At 41.8% G+C, this 15,018-nt stretch overlaps 1 protein-coding gene across 1 annotated transcript in view; it reads left to right on the forward strand.

The window, feature by feature from the left end:
* EGFLAM (EGF like, fibronectin type III and laminin G domains) overlaps positions 1 to 15,018 on the forward strand; it is a 72,484-nt gene that overhangs the window by 57,055 nt on the left and 411 nt on the right. Inside the window, exons 16-22 of the mRNA XM_066181075.1 lie at positions 1,263 to 1,374; positions 2,923 to 3,039; positions 5,230 to 5,410; positions 9,762 to 9,840; positions 10,688 to 10,831; positions 13,361 to 13,444; positions 14,493 to 14,596. Coding sequence (XP_066037172.1) covers positions 1,263 to 1,374; positions 2,923 to 3,039; positions 5,230 to 5,410; positions 9,762 to 9,840; positions 10,688 to 10,831; positions 13,361 to 13,444; positions 14,493 to 14,596 — 821 coding nt within the window. The remainder of the gene's footprint in view (positions 1 to 1,262; positions 1,375 to 2,922; positions 3,040 to 5,229; positions 5,411 to 9,761; positions 9,841 to 10,687; positions 10,832 to 13,360; positions 13,445 to 14,492; positions 14,597 to 15,018) is intronic.

The following is a 15,018-nucleotide window of genomic DNA, read 5'->3' on the forward strand; positions in this document are numbered from 1 at the left end:
GGTGCTACATAAGAAGGAGGACAAGTGATTGGCATTGCTTGATGATACTTTTAATGTGGGTTTGCTGAACCAAGTGTCATTCAGAAGTGTCAAGTAAAACTGCACCAGCATCATCAAAATGGATAAAAATGAGCTTTAAGAAAATTTGAAGGGTCAAAAGAAACACAAAAGAAAGATTTCAAAATTGATGTTCATTGTTAAGAAAAAAAATATATTATTTTCACATTTTCAAAATTATATAAGTTTTTTAATTAGCATTTAAATCACTGTTGACTCACTATTTCAAATTACAGGGTTTTTTTCCTTTTTTTTTATTTCAAAATGGGGAGGTGTATTTTTAAATGTAAGTATTCTGAAAATACAAAAATTCAGAATAAATCACTCAAGAAATTCTGTATTTTTTCACTGAAACTAGGAAGTCTGAGGGGTCCTAGATAATACAGTTCTGATTTTTCCAGCTTGGTTGGTAAATCATACACAAGTTTTCAGTCCTCCTGGAGGAAAGGCGGCAACATATCATTTAGACATAAAATGCTTTAACCAGTGTAGTAAAATGACATTTGAAAGCAAGATACAAAGATCTACAGAACTTGTGAAGGGGAATGTGGTTTTGCCCTTCATACAGGCTGCTATTCATATTAGTGCTATGCCAGAAAAGACTGTAAGAGCTGTTTAAAAATGCTTCCTTTGAGATTGGTGAATACTTTGCACAACTGGGAATTATTGTTCCTAGCCAAGACCTCATCACGTAATTAGGATAATTTTTTAATTACTTCCCTTTTATGTACAGCATCTGGGCTGCACGTGTGTGTGTGTAGATGTGAATATAACAGGACGCATAAATAGAGTTGATAAGCCAACACAAATTAGTTCTGTTTTAAAAGAGGATGAATAATGTGGGGCTGGACCAACCATTAAGTGGAAAACTTTTAGTGAAATGAGGATGTACAGCTGAGACCAAAATTCGTTTTTATGTGTTATAAATGACTGAGCAGAAAAACTAGCACAGAGGTAGCTAAAGTCTGTGTTGGTGATATAATTTCATTTATAAATAAAATCATAGCGGTTGTTATTTGCTCTAGAAATATGGTCTTTGCTGATGAGGCTCTGAGGATTGTTACTTCCTTTAAAGGGAAAATTGCAGTGGCTGATTGTTTTTTTTAATTTAGAAAATTATCCCAGAGGACTTGACTTTTTAACATTACAGAGTATCAGAAAGGTGCAGTGTTACATGCTTGAAAATTTTCTTGCCCTTAAAACAGGAGTGAAGAACCTGTCAGTCTGGGTCAGTGGCACGAATTGCGAGTGTCTCGCACGGCAAAGAATGGCATCCTGCAGGTGGACAAACAGAAGCCAGTGGAAGGGATGGCAGAGGTGAGCTTATGGCAGACTTGTCTTGAATACAGCTGTTGGACTATAAAGTGATTGTGTGGTAAACTGCACAGCCTGCTCTCAGAGCTTTTACTAGCTTAAAACAGTATACTTCTTAGGGCAACATTTTCTTAAGCCCAGAGTTGGGAATTTGTGCGTAAAGTCTTCCCTCTGAGGACAAGGATACCCATAAAAGCAGGGATCCCACTGGAATCTAACTGTACCTGTTCCTGACATGTAACTGGACTCACATTTTTGTGTCTGGCTCATATATCTTCCTGAGATAAAAACCTTCCTTTTGTTGGTACTGGTTGTGGCTAAGTCTGCTGCGAAACCTATGCACTATGAGAGGTGTAATTTGGAGAAGTGTTGTGCTGAGAAGTATGTGCCCAGTCTTTTTTTAGCGCTTTCTGAATATTGTCCTGGAAACGTAGGCCTGAAGAGAATTGTTTCTTTATCTTCTTGCAAAAGTAATTTGCAGGCCAGAGTAAGGGCTGGAACAATCAGACAGTTGATGACTTGCATTTTGTTCTTCACTCATCAAGTGATCATAGTGAGTCAAATTTATTATAAAGTGAAATTGTACTTGTACCAAGCAGAAGATTCACTCTGAGCGCTCAAATGCATGCACAGAGGTACGCTTTCTATCTTGATAAAAGCTGAGGCTAGACCTGCTTAGAAAATGTCTTTTACCTAGTGGTGAGTGCAGAGAAAAACCAGACTCCAGATCCCATTGCAGAAAAATCCCATAGCAGGCTTTTCTGCAAACTGGGAAAGTTTTATCAAAGCTTTGACTTTTCTTAAAAAAAATTGAAATTACAGTTATCTGTCAAGAAGCAAATTGAGTAAGAAGCATTTGACTGGAACACTCAAAACTCCTTTGGGTAGATGGGTTAAGGTGAACACTCCCATTTTTTTTTCTCTGAAGGCTGCAGTGCAGTGCTCCAGGAGGAGGCTGACTGCCAACCATGAAAGCACAGAAGCTTCTGCAGGACTGGAATTACACAGTTACTCTGTCTTTAGCTGTTAAATGTCTTTCAGTTTACTCCAGGACCCTGAATATTCCCATCAGGTATCCTGAGCAACTGCTTCTGGTGATTGATGCAAACTCAATGTTTCTTTCATTTAGCCCCATAACTTACAGTAGGTTATCTCTTAGATGTTGGAAATACTGAATGAGTCTCTGTTGCATGAATTTAGCTCTGATTTTAGCTTTATGAACCTAATTCTGGTTATAGATTTACATCAGTGTACCTCAAGTCTTTGTAAATAAAGCTAGATGTGCAGTCAGAAAACACGATGAGTCAGTTTCCTTTATTTCTTCTTTCCATATTGCCATTTTGAAATACTTGAGATTTTTCAGCTACTTCTCACTGGGATAATGTAAAGTCAGTCAAGAGTGTCTTACAATGGCTTTCTTGATTGTACAAAGAAGAGGCATTGAAATAAGCTATAACTAATATAGGGCTATCACAACTCATGCAGGCTAATCTGAAGATACAAGTGTGGTTCGAGCTACTCTAATAAATTGTTATTCTGTGTTTCTTGCAGGGGGCTTTTACACAAATTAAATGCAGCTCTGAAATATTTATTGGTGGAGTCCCTAATTATGATGATGTGAAGAAGAACTCTGGGATCCTCAGACCCTTCAGTGGGAGCATCCAGAAGGTGTGTGCCCAGAGAAGCACATGGCAGGGCATTTATTTCCATCACATCCAGTGCATGGTTTTTGTGCAAATCTGCTCTTATTTGATTGGTAATATTCAAAATAATCAAGGATTTCACCTCAGGAGCCCACCATAAAGTGGTTAAATGATTATTTAGCAGTGAAAAGTCCACCTAGTGCATTCTCACACTACAGTGGAGATGCATGCTGCACTTCTTTCCCCTCTTACAATTTTCTATGGGGCACATGAATGGAGGAGGTGTTTTCCATTGTTGGCAGACATTAGGGATGATGTTCCCATGTGGTCCGCTGAGCATGAGAGCAGTTCATATCAGGCCTAGTACATAATCAAATCAAAGTGCAAACTGAACTAACATTTTTCTTTCTAAACGTACTTAAAATAACTTGGATAAAGTTAGAAAGTTGGCCCTGAATCCTTAGAGTTTTAGAGGATTGAGTCATTGCATCAGATTAATGCAAAGAAATAACAAATAAACCCAAATTTTTAATAATATTTTTTATTTAAAAATTTTATAAACTCTATGGTTAACAAGTTCTCCAGGACAGAAGAGTAGTTGTAGATGAGTGTAAATGGTTTCATCACTCAGTCTGACATTTTTTAGTGTCTTTGTAAGCTGTCCAGCAGAAAACATGAAGTTCGGGAAAACTGGGGGAGTGAGTAATAATGACGGGAGCAGGTCAGACGCATGAACATTGTTGGGAAGGTAGGTAGACTTGACCAAACACAATGCATTTGGGGTGCAAGATAGAGAGCCTAGGAGAAATTAACACAGGTTACAATTACAAGGTGAGGGGTTGTATGCTTGAGTAAAGGCACTGGTAAGACTGGGAAATGTGGACCGAGAGCCCTCACCTCTATGATGTACTTAGCAAGGTGGGTTTGTATTCTCAGTGGCATGAATGGGATGTCCAGAAAAAGTATTGCCTGCTTTTTGGGCACTGGGAATGTTAAATTGCCTGCTTTACACATAGTAGGATTTTGGAGAACTGTACAGAAATAGAGCTTCAAACATCCCCAAATACTGGAAAATAGGCAGTGTATAGAGAGACCTAAGGTCACAATATGTTTAGTTTAGTCAGATAAGCCTGAGAAGTGACTTTATAGTGGTCTTCTACTTCTTAGAAGAGGATGAGATTTCTTTGGGTACATGGTGCTGGAATTATGCTGAAGAAATGATGAGAAACAGGGGCTGGAAACTGAATATAAGTTTAAAACCAGAAACAAAAGACATGTTTTTATGAGTGGAGGTTTGTTAACCTCTGTAACAATGTAGTCAAAATTTAGAAAGAAGATGAAAATATAATGGAGTCTTCCCTGGTCCATTACATGAGAGGACTGGATGTTTTTTCTTCACTACACACTGCTTGATAGAGTTGTGTAGTGCTCGATGCAACCTCTTCTCCGGGTGGGATTCCCTACGGTGCATTGCCCCAGTTATGTAGGAGCCAGAGGAACTATTATCATTCTCATTTCTGGCCTTAAAATCTATTGTTTGTTAAGATGTACTTCTTTTGATGTAGCTGAGATCAGATGCTGTGCCTGCATGCAGTCTCTCTTGCTGAGATATCAGCTGAGATTATACAAATGTTGGTTTATTTTGGAGAACATATGCTGCTGACATACTGGAAAAATCCCAGCATTTAGCAGTTCCCTTCCATTTATATACAAACAGTTTTGTGAAGTCATTATTAATGTTTTTCATTCATCTTAACTCTAGCTTCTTTCAGGCAAGATGAGATACTAGAAAGCAATAGAAAATATGAAGAAACAAGCTGTTCTGCTTAGTATTTCTGTTGTCAACACTCATCTCCTAGGGGGTTTTCTGGTCTCAGAAATGCTTTTCCTCAGCAGCGCTTGTCTAATTTTACCATCCCAGCTCATGGTTCAGCTACAAAGCACTGCACCAGTGTTCAGGCACAGGCCCGGTGAATTCCACACAGCTTCAACCCTTACAGGGGTTGCCTAAGGCTATTTCACAAGACACAAAAAAGATTAATCTCCAGTGGATCAGGGGGAGCAAAAGTATGGGTTGGACCTCTGCAACTGGAAAACACACAAGAATAGGATTTGGGCCAAGTTTTGAGAGTTACATTTCTCTGAAGTCTTTGTCTTTCTGGAAGTTTTTACAATGTGTTTTCACACTTTTTTTTTTTTTTTTTTTAATGCATAGATTATCTTGAATGACCGGACAATTGATGTGAAACAGGACTTCACTTTTGGAATCAACCTGGCAAATGCTGCCCACCCCTGTGTGACCTCCCCATGTGCAAATGGGGGCACCTGTGTTCCCAAAAAGGACAGCTATGAATGTGACTGTCCCCTGGGCTTCGATGGGCAACATTGCCAAAAAGGTAACAATGGCTGGATATCAACCCAGGGATCTGGAGTTGACCACAAAAATAAGGAAGATTTAGCACCTACAACTGCTGCCGTACACATGCCTTTAAATAGAAACCCCAGAGGCCAAAGCTCCCCTTTCATCTGTGCACTTTCCCTGTATCTAGGGAAGAATTTGTTTTGTCATTTAGGAATGTGGTAACTGTTATCCCAGCACAGGGCTAGGATTGATAGCAACCTGGTATCTGGTTGCTTGTGGTGAACAACACTGAACACTAACACTTCATACACGTCCCTAATTGTGCAGTGCTGTGCGAAAGGGGAATTCCTGCCAGGGTCCTTCAGCCATCAGTTATGTTACATCCTTAAGCACGCGCGTGGATAACCCTTGTAATTTTATCCTCCATACAGCTGACAGCAAATGCTGTTCTCACACACAGAAAGGTCTGCTCCTGTTTGAGACACTGACTGCTCTGATGGAGAGTTCACCATCTGCAGAGATCCTGCCTTGGTGGGGCAAAGGAGACCACCAAGGAGGAAGACTCATCCACATGCACATTACTCTCTCTTCTTCAGAGCCACTGTAATAGTTCAAACCTTACATCCAGGAACGGGATAAGATTGCAAGTGTTTTAAAAGTGTGCTTTGAGTTATTCCACTAGATGGAGTCATTTCACTTCTGTCAAGCTTGAGCTTAAAAAACTTCTGAGGGAAGGTTTTGTAATGTAACAGTAAACTCGGTTCAGAAGAACTGGCTGACATTATTGTCTTCACCCACTGTTTCATTTCTCACAGTCATAAATTTCAAAGTTAAATGGAGTGGTTTTGGTCAAATTGTGATGAATAGATTGGCCTTTTCTTCAAAACAGACAGTATCTCAGAACGAAAGCATTGTATTAAAATGCAGTGAAGAAACCCCTTTGCTTATGTTGTTGTGGTTTAACTAAGAGCTGAAACAACGTCATTTACCCTGGCTTTTTTGGAGGGAGGAAGGAGCATTGGGATTTTGACTTTCTAGGTATGTGCAGGGTGCTAAATTCCTGACGTCAAGGTAGTATGTGCCGCTGTACCGACACATCTCCGGGGGCAGTCACTCAGGGGAATGCTTTGCAGCCTGGGTGTGTGACTACCTGTCTGTTTGGTGTGCAGTGCTGGTGCTGCAGCTCCTCACCTCTGCTCAGCTCCTGGCCTGTGCTGAGCCCAGGGAGCTGTCTGAGCTCATGGTACCAGCACCACTTGGCTGGCGTGTCCTCTCTGTTGCCACCTCAGTGTATGTCCAGGCTTTCAGAGACAGTCTGAAGCACTTTTTGCCTTTGACTTGGCCAGATCCTGGTTATTGCTTCCTATGTGAATCCAGTCTTCATTAATTTTTAGGAGTGTCCAAAAGCATGAGTCACCTGACTTCTCTTCCTGCTACCTGTGGCCCCTGTTCAGGTACAGCTCAACCTCCCTGCACTTGTGCAGCCTCAGATGCCACCAAAAATTGAAGGGTTTTCTAATGGGTGTGCAGAGAGCATGGAGGTTGCTCCTGAACTTCAGTCTATAACAGCCTTTTTTAGAACCACCTGAAACAGATTCCTCAAAATGATCCTTACCTGTTGAGATGTAGACATGGTTAAGGTGAGATGCACGTCTTTGTCCACTAATGTTTCACATCATGGTTTTGGTTAGTGCACTCAGAAGATGTGTGAGGTGAAGGTGCTGTCTGCATCCTTCTTGGTGATAGGCTGCTGTAAAAAAAATCTAAAAAGCAAAGTGCTTGTGAGGGACTGCACCTCATTTTTCAAAATTACACACACCACTTAAAAACTTAAGTAATGCTGGTATGAGGTATATGAGATATTGATTCATATTGTAATGGATCATTAGCTGAAGCATTAGCATTTTTGCTGGCATTGCTAGGTTTTATATCTTCTGTCCAAGCTTGGGGAGTGCTAAAGGTATTTTTATACTTTAACTGTAGGATGGAATAGAACAGCAGACTCTTTGTTTTCCCTTGGCTAGAGCTGATCCCTGAGTAAAACCTGATGAGTCAGTGGTTTTTGAGAAGCAGGACTAGCAGAAAGATTTGCTTCTGGTCCCACCTCTCTGTCCCTTTGCGTGTTTTGAGCAGGCAAATATAGATACTTGGAGTGAATGAATAATGAAAACAGTGCTAGCTTCACAGGTGATTTTAGTCACTTATGCAAATGGTAGGTGGAAGATTACACATTTGCAGAAAAGCGGGCATGAAATTGGACTGAAGGAGATTTTTATGCTTTAGAATAATAAACCCAGAATGTTCTTGTTTTGTTTTGTGCTGACTCACTGCAGAGTGTGGAAGTTACTGCCTAAACAGTAAGTACTGCAATTTATGTGATAACTGCTCTGTCATTGTGTGTTTGTCTGGATGCTGGGTTTCCATTAAGCCTGGCAAGTTTCTGTCATTCAGTCAAAATATTTTCTAAGGTTATATTCCTTAAACATCATGCTGTTGGTATTTCAACCTGCATCCAAAGCACTTGCCAAGCTCAAAGCAGTGCCTGTAGAGCTGGTCCCTGTGTTTGCAGAGCCAGAGGAGCCAGGCAGCTGGCTGAGGGTTTTGTGGTGTCACTTCAGGCTGGCCTGCCATCCAGAGCTCACTCCTGCTTGTCATGAGAGTTTTGCTGCTTGTATGCTGAATCATCATGAGCAAAGAATGTTTAGGTGTTTAGGAGGTGTTCAGTCCTAGATTTCCTTACCAGCCCTGCTCCCTTCCAGCTGCAAAGATCCTGGCTGCATCAAGGGTACTGCTAAAATTTGCTTGTTTCTCTGCACTCAGATTCAGTGAAACAAATGAAGAGCAAGCAGAACACCCATTATGCTCACTAGAGGAAATCAGAGTACTCTGGCACAGTCAAGGGTTGCTGCATGACATGGGCACCTTCCCCTGCTGAAGGCAAGAGCAGTGGGGCTCTAGTACAGGGTGTGATGGGGGAACAAGGGCTCTTTTCATGCTCTACTGCCATTAGAGGCTGTTCAGTGCAGAAAGTGTCAGACCTGGTGAGGAATGTTTGGCTAGTGTAACACAACTTTTGCAACCTTCCAACTACATTGGCAGGCTGCAGGCTGGACATGGCCTGTGATGGTTTCTTTAGACACATTAGGCAGCTTTCCTGATTTCACTATGGATGGAAGCAGTCACTCGTCACTATCTAAAATTCTCGGTCTTGGCACCTGAAGCTAAATTTCGTATTGCTGTTGCTAGCTGCCAGACTACACCTGTTGTTGCATATCTGTGTCACAGTGAGCTCTAAAAGCCCAGCCAGACCCTGTGTTGCATAAAGAAAGCAAGCATCCTTGCCCTGGAAAGCTTTAAATTTATATAGATGGGATTAGCTGTGGGTTGAAGGGATTATTCCTCAGTAAGAAAATAGGATGAAGGCATCTATTTTAAGTAATTTATAGAACTGGAATGTATTCATGCAGCAGCCAATTATGGGAGATCAGCAACAAACTGTAGGACATTCACTAAACAAAAAAATCTCTTTGGGCCAGTGCTCATAGCCAGGCAAAGTGCTCTGTGTCAGAGATGTTCCATAACTTATGTCACACAGCTGAGTCATTTTGCCGAAGTCTTCCCTGTGGGCAGCAGTGCACCAACTCCAGTTCTGAATGCAATGTTCGGCACTGTCCAGGCCATACTCCATAGAGGTACCTGGGGCTGTCCCTATAGAATTGATGTTTGGGGAACACTGAAAACAACCCCATGACTGCACTGCAGTGTTGAATACACCAAGGGGCTTCACAGGCTCTGCCATGCAGCCTTTGGCATAGTCTCACTTGTTCCCAATAGACTGAAGTGTTCTGGGGCTCTGGACTCTGTAACTCCTCCCTGGAGATAGCCTGCCCCCACACTGCACCCCAGGTGTGATCTCTGAGCAGGCAGGAGCCCCTCTGTGCGGTCACATCCACTGGAAGAGGAAACAGGGAGCTCATACCCCTTGTCTGTGCTGCCTGTCAGCCTCCCTTTGCAGGGTGAGAGGTCCCTGCTGTGTTCTGCATATGGTGCTCTGTTAGCAGCTGGGGAGCAGTTTCTTAGTCTATAAGCAAAGGTGGTTAATGCACAAGCTTTGACAGGAAGGAGTGTTGAACCTCATGGAGAATCAAGGAATGTGGAAATGGGGGTAAAGAGAAAATTTGCAATGTTTTCCCAATACTTCACCATTTTCTGCACTAGCATTTGTGGTGGAGCAATACATGTGGGTTCAGCTCGGTTCTGTGCCACTTGCAGGCACCTGCCACTGCCAGAGTAAATCAATAAAAGAGTCTTGTCTCTTTTTTTTCCTTCCATTTCCAAGTCAGCTAGCTGACACTCATTTTCATTTTTTTTCATTTACTTCTCAGCCATTACAGAAGCAATTGAAATCCCACAATTTATTGGTCGCAGTTACCTCACATATGATAATCCAGATATCCTGAAAAGGTAATGTATTTCCTGTGGACCTAAGTGTTCTGTTTCTTAAATGTTACAGTTTTAGGAGACTTATGTGGGAGAGTGTCGTATATTTACATGTTTTAAACTGTATTTATAATATTTCTAACTTTATTTCTGCCATATTTTTAAATTTCAGGGGAAAATACTTGTGGCTTAGTTCATTATATTTTAGTATCTTGCAGCCTGTCAAGAAATAGCATGCATATATCTGGCGTGGAGAGAGACTAGGTCTTCCCTGAGCCTGTGTCTCAAAAGAGACTAAGGACCTTAACTCCTTTTTAACTCTTGCTTTAGCTTAACATTTAGATCCTCAAAGTTACTTTTTTGATTGCACTGTACCCTAAAACATCCCTATATTCCAGAAATTTGCTCCATCTACCTTTATTTCAGCCACTGAGTAGAGAAAGGTTCACTGATGTCCTCACCTGCCATTTGGTACCTTTCAGCTACTGGGACTTTCTGATTTACCTTTTTTATGCTTCGTTCACTGGCTTCTGAAGACATCACATCTACTGGGTGTTCTCAAAATCTGCTTTTTTGGATGGATTTCACACTGGGCTAGAGGAGAAAAAGGATTTTCTCTTATTTGTATGGAATAACCTAGCAGCTATTGTGTTTGGGATTCTGGAGAGATGAGTTAAATTCCCCTACTCTGAAATTATGAAAATGGGGATGTGAACCAGAATCCTTCACAGATCAGCATGTAAATGAGTTGTATAACAGTAACCCACCAGACCAGCTGACAAGAAATACTGCATCATCTTTTGTGTTTCTTTGAACGAAGACTGGCACAATTTAGTGTTTTACTATTATTTCCTTCTTCTACATAATACAGGGTATCAGGAACAAGAACAAATGTGTTCATGAGGTTTAAAACCACAATGAAGGAAGGCCTTTTGATGTGGAGGGGAAACAGTCCCATGCGACCTAACAGTGATTTCATCTCTTTAGGCCTTCAGGAGGGAGCGTTAATATTCAGGTAAACTTTCTCTTCCTTGTCTATATAGCACACAGGGCTCAAAGAAGTTGCTACAACACATACAGTGCACTCACTTGTCACTTGGCACAGTGTAAGACAGTCTCATCCTCAAAGTTTTGTTCAATAATGGGTCCCATTTGCTGTCTGGATGTTAGTTGAAGAGGTAATGTGTTGCAAGATTTGCATCACTCCTCCTTCCCAGTTTTTCAAGCACCAAGGCTTTATTGTTTTTTTCTGGAAGATTTCTTACAAGGGGATGAATATTGTTGGTAAGCGCCCGGCTTGCCTCTTAAATGTGTCTCAGGCAGAGCAGGGTAGGGCTGGCAGGGGTCGACGACAAACTCTGGTGGTGCCAGTGCTCACTGTGGGCTCGCTCTTGGCCAGACAGTGCACACAGGAGCAGGGCTTCCACCACCTCAAAGCCCCAAATATCCAACCCTGTGACACGCACACAGCTGTCACCACACCTTGTTTCTGCCACCATCCACAGAATCACTTAACTAGGCAGTAATACTGCTGTCAAAATGGTGAAATTGAGGAGTATTGGGAAATGCTGGGGTGTTGCTGCAGAATAACTTTCTCCCTTGCAGACACTCAGGCAGACCCTGTGCAAGTTCTTGTGTGGTGCTTTTTTTGTGATTCCTGTGTTTTGAAAGCCTTGTGTTTCGTCACAGTGCTCCTTTAGGGAAACAGCAAACTACAGATGTCATCACTGTTGTGGATTGTTCTGAGACATTATGGATCATGTGGCAGAGAATTTACTGTATAAGCTGATATTTTTTACTTTACTTAACTGGCTGTTCTTTGCTATCATGGGTGTATAGATAATGTTTCTGTTTAAATTAATTTCTATTAATGTTTCTATTTAAATTAATTTCTTTTAAGCTTTTTTTTAATGTGATTTAACAGTGGCTAACTTGGCAAAAACTATTAGTTCCCAATTGATTTATAAACAAGGAACGGACTCTGCAGAAGTGGTGCATTTTTAAAATGTCTTTGGGAGGGACTGTCTTTCTGAGGTGCATGGTAATAAGTGGCCACTCTATTCTGTTTCTGAAGCACAGTGCAATTTTTATTAGGCTGTTGCTCTTCCCCAGAGATGAAGATAGTCAAAGGCTTTAGACCAAACCAGCTGAATTTTACTGAAATATTTGTACTTTCCCCATTCATTTATGAAGGTGAAAAATTAAGCTACCAATTTAAAACCCTCATAAGCAATCTCTGCTTACTGAAGGGGAGCATCAAAGAAGATGGTGAAAGGACAAATGCAGAAAAGAAATCATTTTGAAAGGTTGATCCTCGTGCTAGATTTTCACCTTTTGAGAAGTGAGGTCAAGAGACTATATGAGAGCTGTGAATTGGTTAGAAGAATTTTCCTACAGCCCAAGTTTAGGTGTCTGTGTTCTGATCCAATTTGAAATCAAAGAAACACTTTTACTTACCCATTTTCTATGGCCTTACTCCCTGCAGAGTGTACCTGCTGCTGTAAATTCTTTCTGTTGCTCCCTGGTACTGTCGAAGGTTATTTCACTGTTTCACTGTAGGGGATTCGCTGTTGTAGAAGGATTCATTAGGGATATGAATCTCATTTCTGTTATCAAAGGTCTAATATTTTGATGCAATCATGAACACTCAAATCGTCTTCTTGTTTTTGACCTAGACTGGTATCTGCGTCCTGGGTAAAAGGGGATGCTTGCCTGAGACTCACTTAAACACCCTTGGGAGGAAACAAATTTAGGGTAACCAATTTGCTCTGGGCAGCTCACAGTTTAATATGCTGTTCTCGAGGATTTCACCCTGGTCATGAGTTCATTCCATGTTCAGTCTTTCTGAAGAGATAGTGATGTTGGTTTTAATCCTTCCTGCTTCATACAAGCTGAAGTCCAGCAGCAGCTAGTTCATCTTGAGCACTCAGTAGCTTGCTATGCTGTAGCAGCTACTTCTCTTTTGTTAAGGTTGGCCCAAGCTTCAAAGATGCAGAAATTAAGTTGCCTGAAGTGTAAACATGATGGAGACATTTTATCTGCTGAGTAATTTTAATAGAAGCAAACACAAAGAAATAATTAGAGTGGCAGCTGAAGCAGCTTCATCTTTTCTAACTTCATAGGTCTCAGCCTTCCCTATACTTCAGATGATTTCTGAAGATCTGTTATAGGTCACATGCTTACTTGCTCTTGTAAAAATTTATTTATTAACCATGTTTGCAACTTTCCACTGCTGTCTCCCATTAGGCCAAAGGTCTGTAGATCACTGACCTTCATAATCCCCTGCTTTGGTAAGAAAGACCATGCAGAGGCTCTCTTCTTGCTCCCATGGGAAGGTGGTGATGGTACCCACAGTGACCCAGAGAGTTTTGCCTGCTTGTCCATCAGACTGATTTTGCAAAATGAGAGCACTGCTGCTGGAACTCCAAAGGACTCCACTCACTCCCAAATCCAAGCCAAAAGGGAGTAACGAAGCCTGAGCAACTTGGCAGGCAACCTGTCCTTTCAAGGAAGGCAGTAACATTTCAATTTTTTTTAATTGTAGCTACAATTTGGGCAGTGGCATTGCTTCCATCACAGTGAATGGCTCTTTCAGCGACGGCCGGTGGCATAGAGTCAAAGCTGTTCGGTAAGTGGGCAGGCTTCCTCTGGGAGGCACTTGGGGGCCACCCTGACATTAGAGATACTGGCTGGGGTGTCTGGGTGCTGGTGGGGTGTGTATCACTGAGGCTCCACGCTCACAAGTCACTCAGGAGTGGAACTGTTAGCACTGTGGCTGTTTCAGGATGATGTACACAGAGATTCCTGTATTTGAGGTGACAGTGCCAACTCGGCACAGCTCAAGGCAGGCTGCCAAAGTAATGCAGGGCTATTCTGGGGCTGTGACAGACATTCTATTAAACCCATACCATTTCGGTTAAGAGTGTTTTTCTTTAATGTCTGCATTTTAAAATTCCCTGGTGAGCATTTTGCGGGCTGGCACAAGCACTGGAGCACAGACAGTGTAAACCTAGTTTTTCTATTTGGAGGAGGTGTAGATATCTTGCAGTGTATATATAACTCATATTTATAATTCATTACCTCATGGGAGGCAACTGTGTCCAGCATGGAAAGCATACATCTCCCTCTCATTGTGAGGGGTTGATTCCCTGGAAATCACAGTCTAACGTTTAGCAAAACTTTTTACCAAATTCAGTGAGAATAGGAACCAAGTAGTTTTTCTGTCAATATTGTTATTGACCATATGTAAAATGGCTCTAGTGAGAAAACAGTTTGCCTAGAAGTAAGTTTTACCATAGCTTGCACATTTTTTCCCTGTTGAAGCTTCTGCTGTTAACTTTTAATATTACATTTGATTTTTAACAATCAGGCCAGAATGTGTCCATCCCCCCTTCTCCCCCCACCTGTCCAGTTTGATTCTTTTCCAGCACTTTCTGCGCTGCAGGTGTGTCCTGCACACTTTGGAGGATTTTGACATCTATTAAAAAACCCCTAAAACCTGACAAGTCTGGGTTGCCATAGTGCACTGTGCCTGTGGGGCTTCCCAGTTCCAAGCCTTCACCATGAACCCTGCTAAGCTCTGAGTTGCCTTGGTCTCCTGGCGAGTGGAAGATGCCCCTGTTCCTCTTCCCATCCTATTGTAGTCTGGATGAATGGTGGTTTGCTTTTCGTTTCAGGGATGGACAGTCTGGCAAAGTAACTGTGGATGATTATGGTGCCAGGACCGGTAAATCCCCTGGGAAGATGAGGCAGTTAAATATCAATGGAGATCTCTATGTAGGTGAGTGCTAATTATTCACATTCAGGACACAGATGCAAAGTCAGTTGCAAGGCAGGGGCTTTCCAGCTCTCTCCAGCTTCTGGTGGAGGTGTCACACAGCAGCCTCTAGTACACCCACAGCCTGTATTTTGTGAGGAGGCCTCTCTTGAGTGGGGTGGGGGCATGGGTATAAGAAGGGATGAGCACTATGGCACGCCCTAAGTTAGTCCTGGCGGGTTCATAGAGAAACAGCAAGAGGCAGCTGGGAGCACCACACCTATGCACAAGCTTGTTCAGCTCTTACTGATGCTACAGTTTCTGCAATAAATACAATAAATAATTAGCGTCCTAGTTCAGTACCTCCTGCTGATCCCCTCTGTACTTTCAAGTGCTTAAAAATGTTATTTCAAACACAGAGCAATCTATGAATTAAAATTCCCTTC

This window comes from Chamaea fasciata, unplaced genomic scaffold, assembly GCF_029207755.1.
Source record: "Chamaea fasciata isolate MVZ Bird 193981 ecotype frontalis unplaced genomic scaffold, bChaFas1.0.hap1 SCAF_4, whole genome shotgun sequence".
In the NCBI taxonomy this organism is placed as follows: domain Eukaryota; kingdom Metazoa; phylum Chordata; class Aves; order Passeriformes; family Sylviidae; genus Chamaea; species Chamaea fasciata.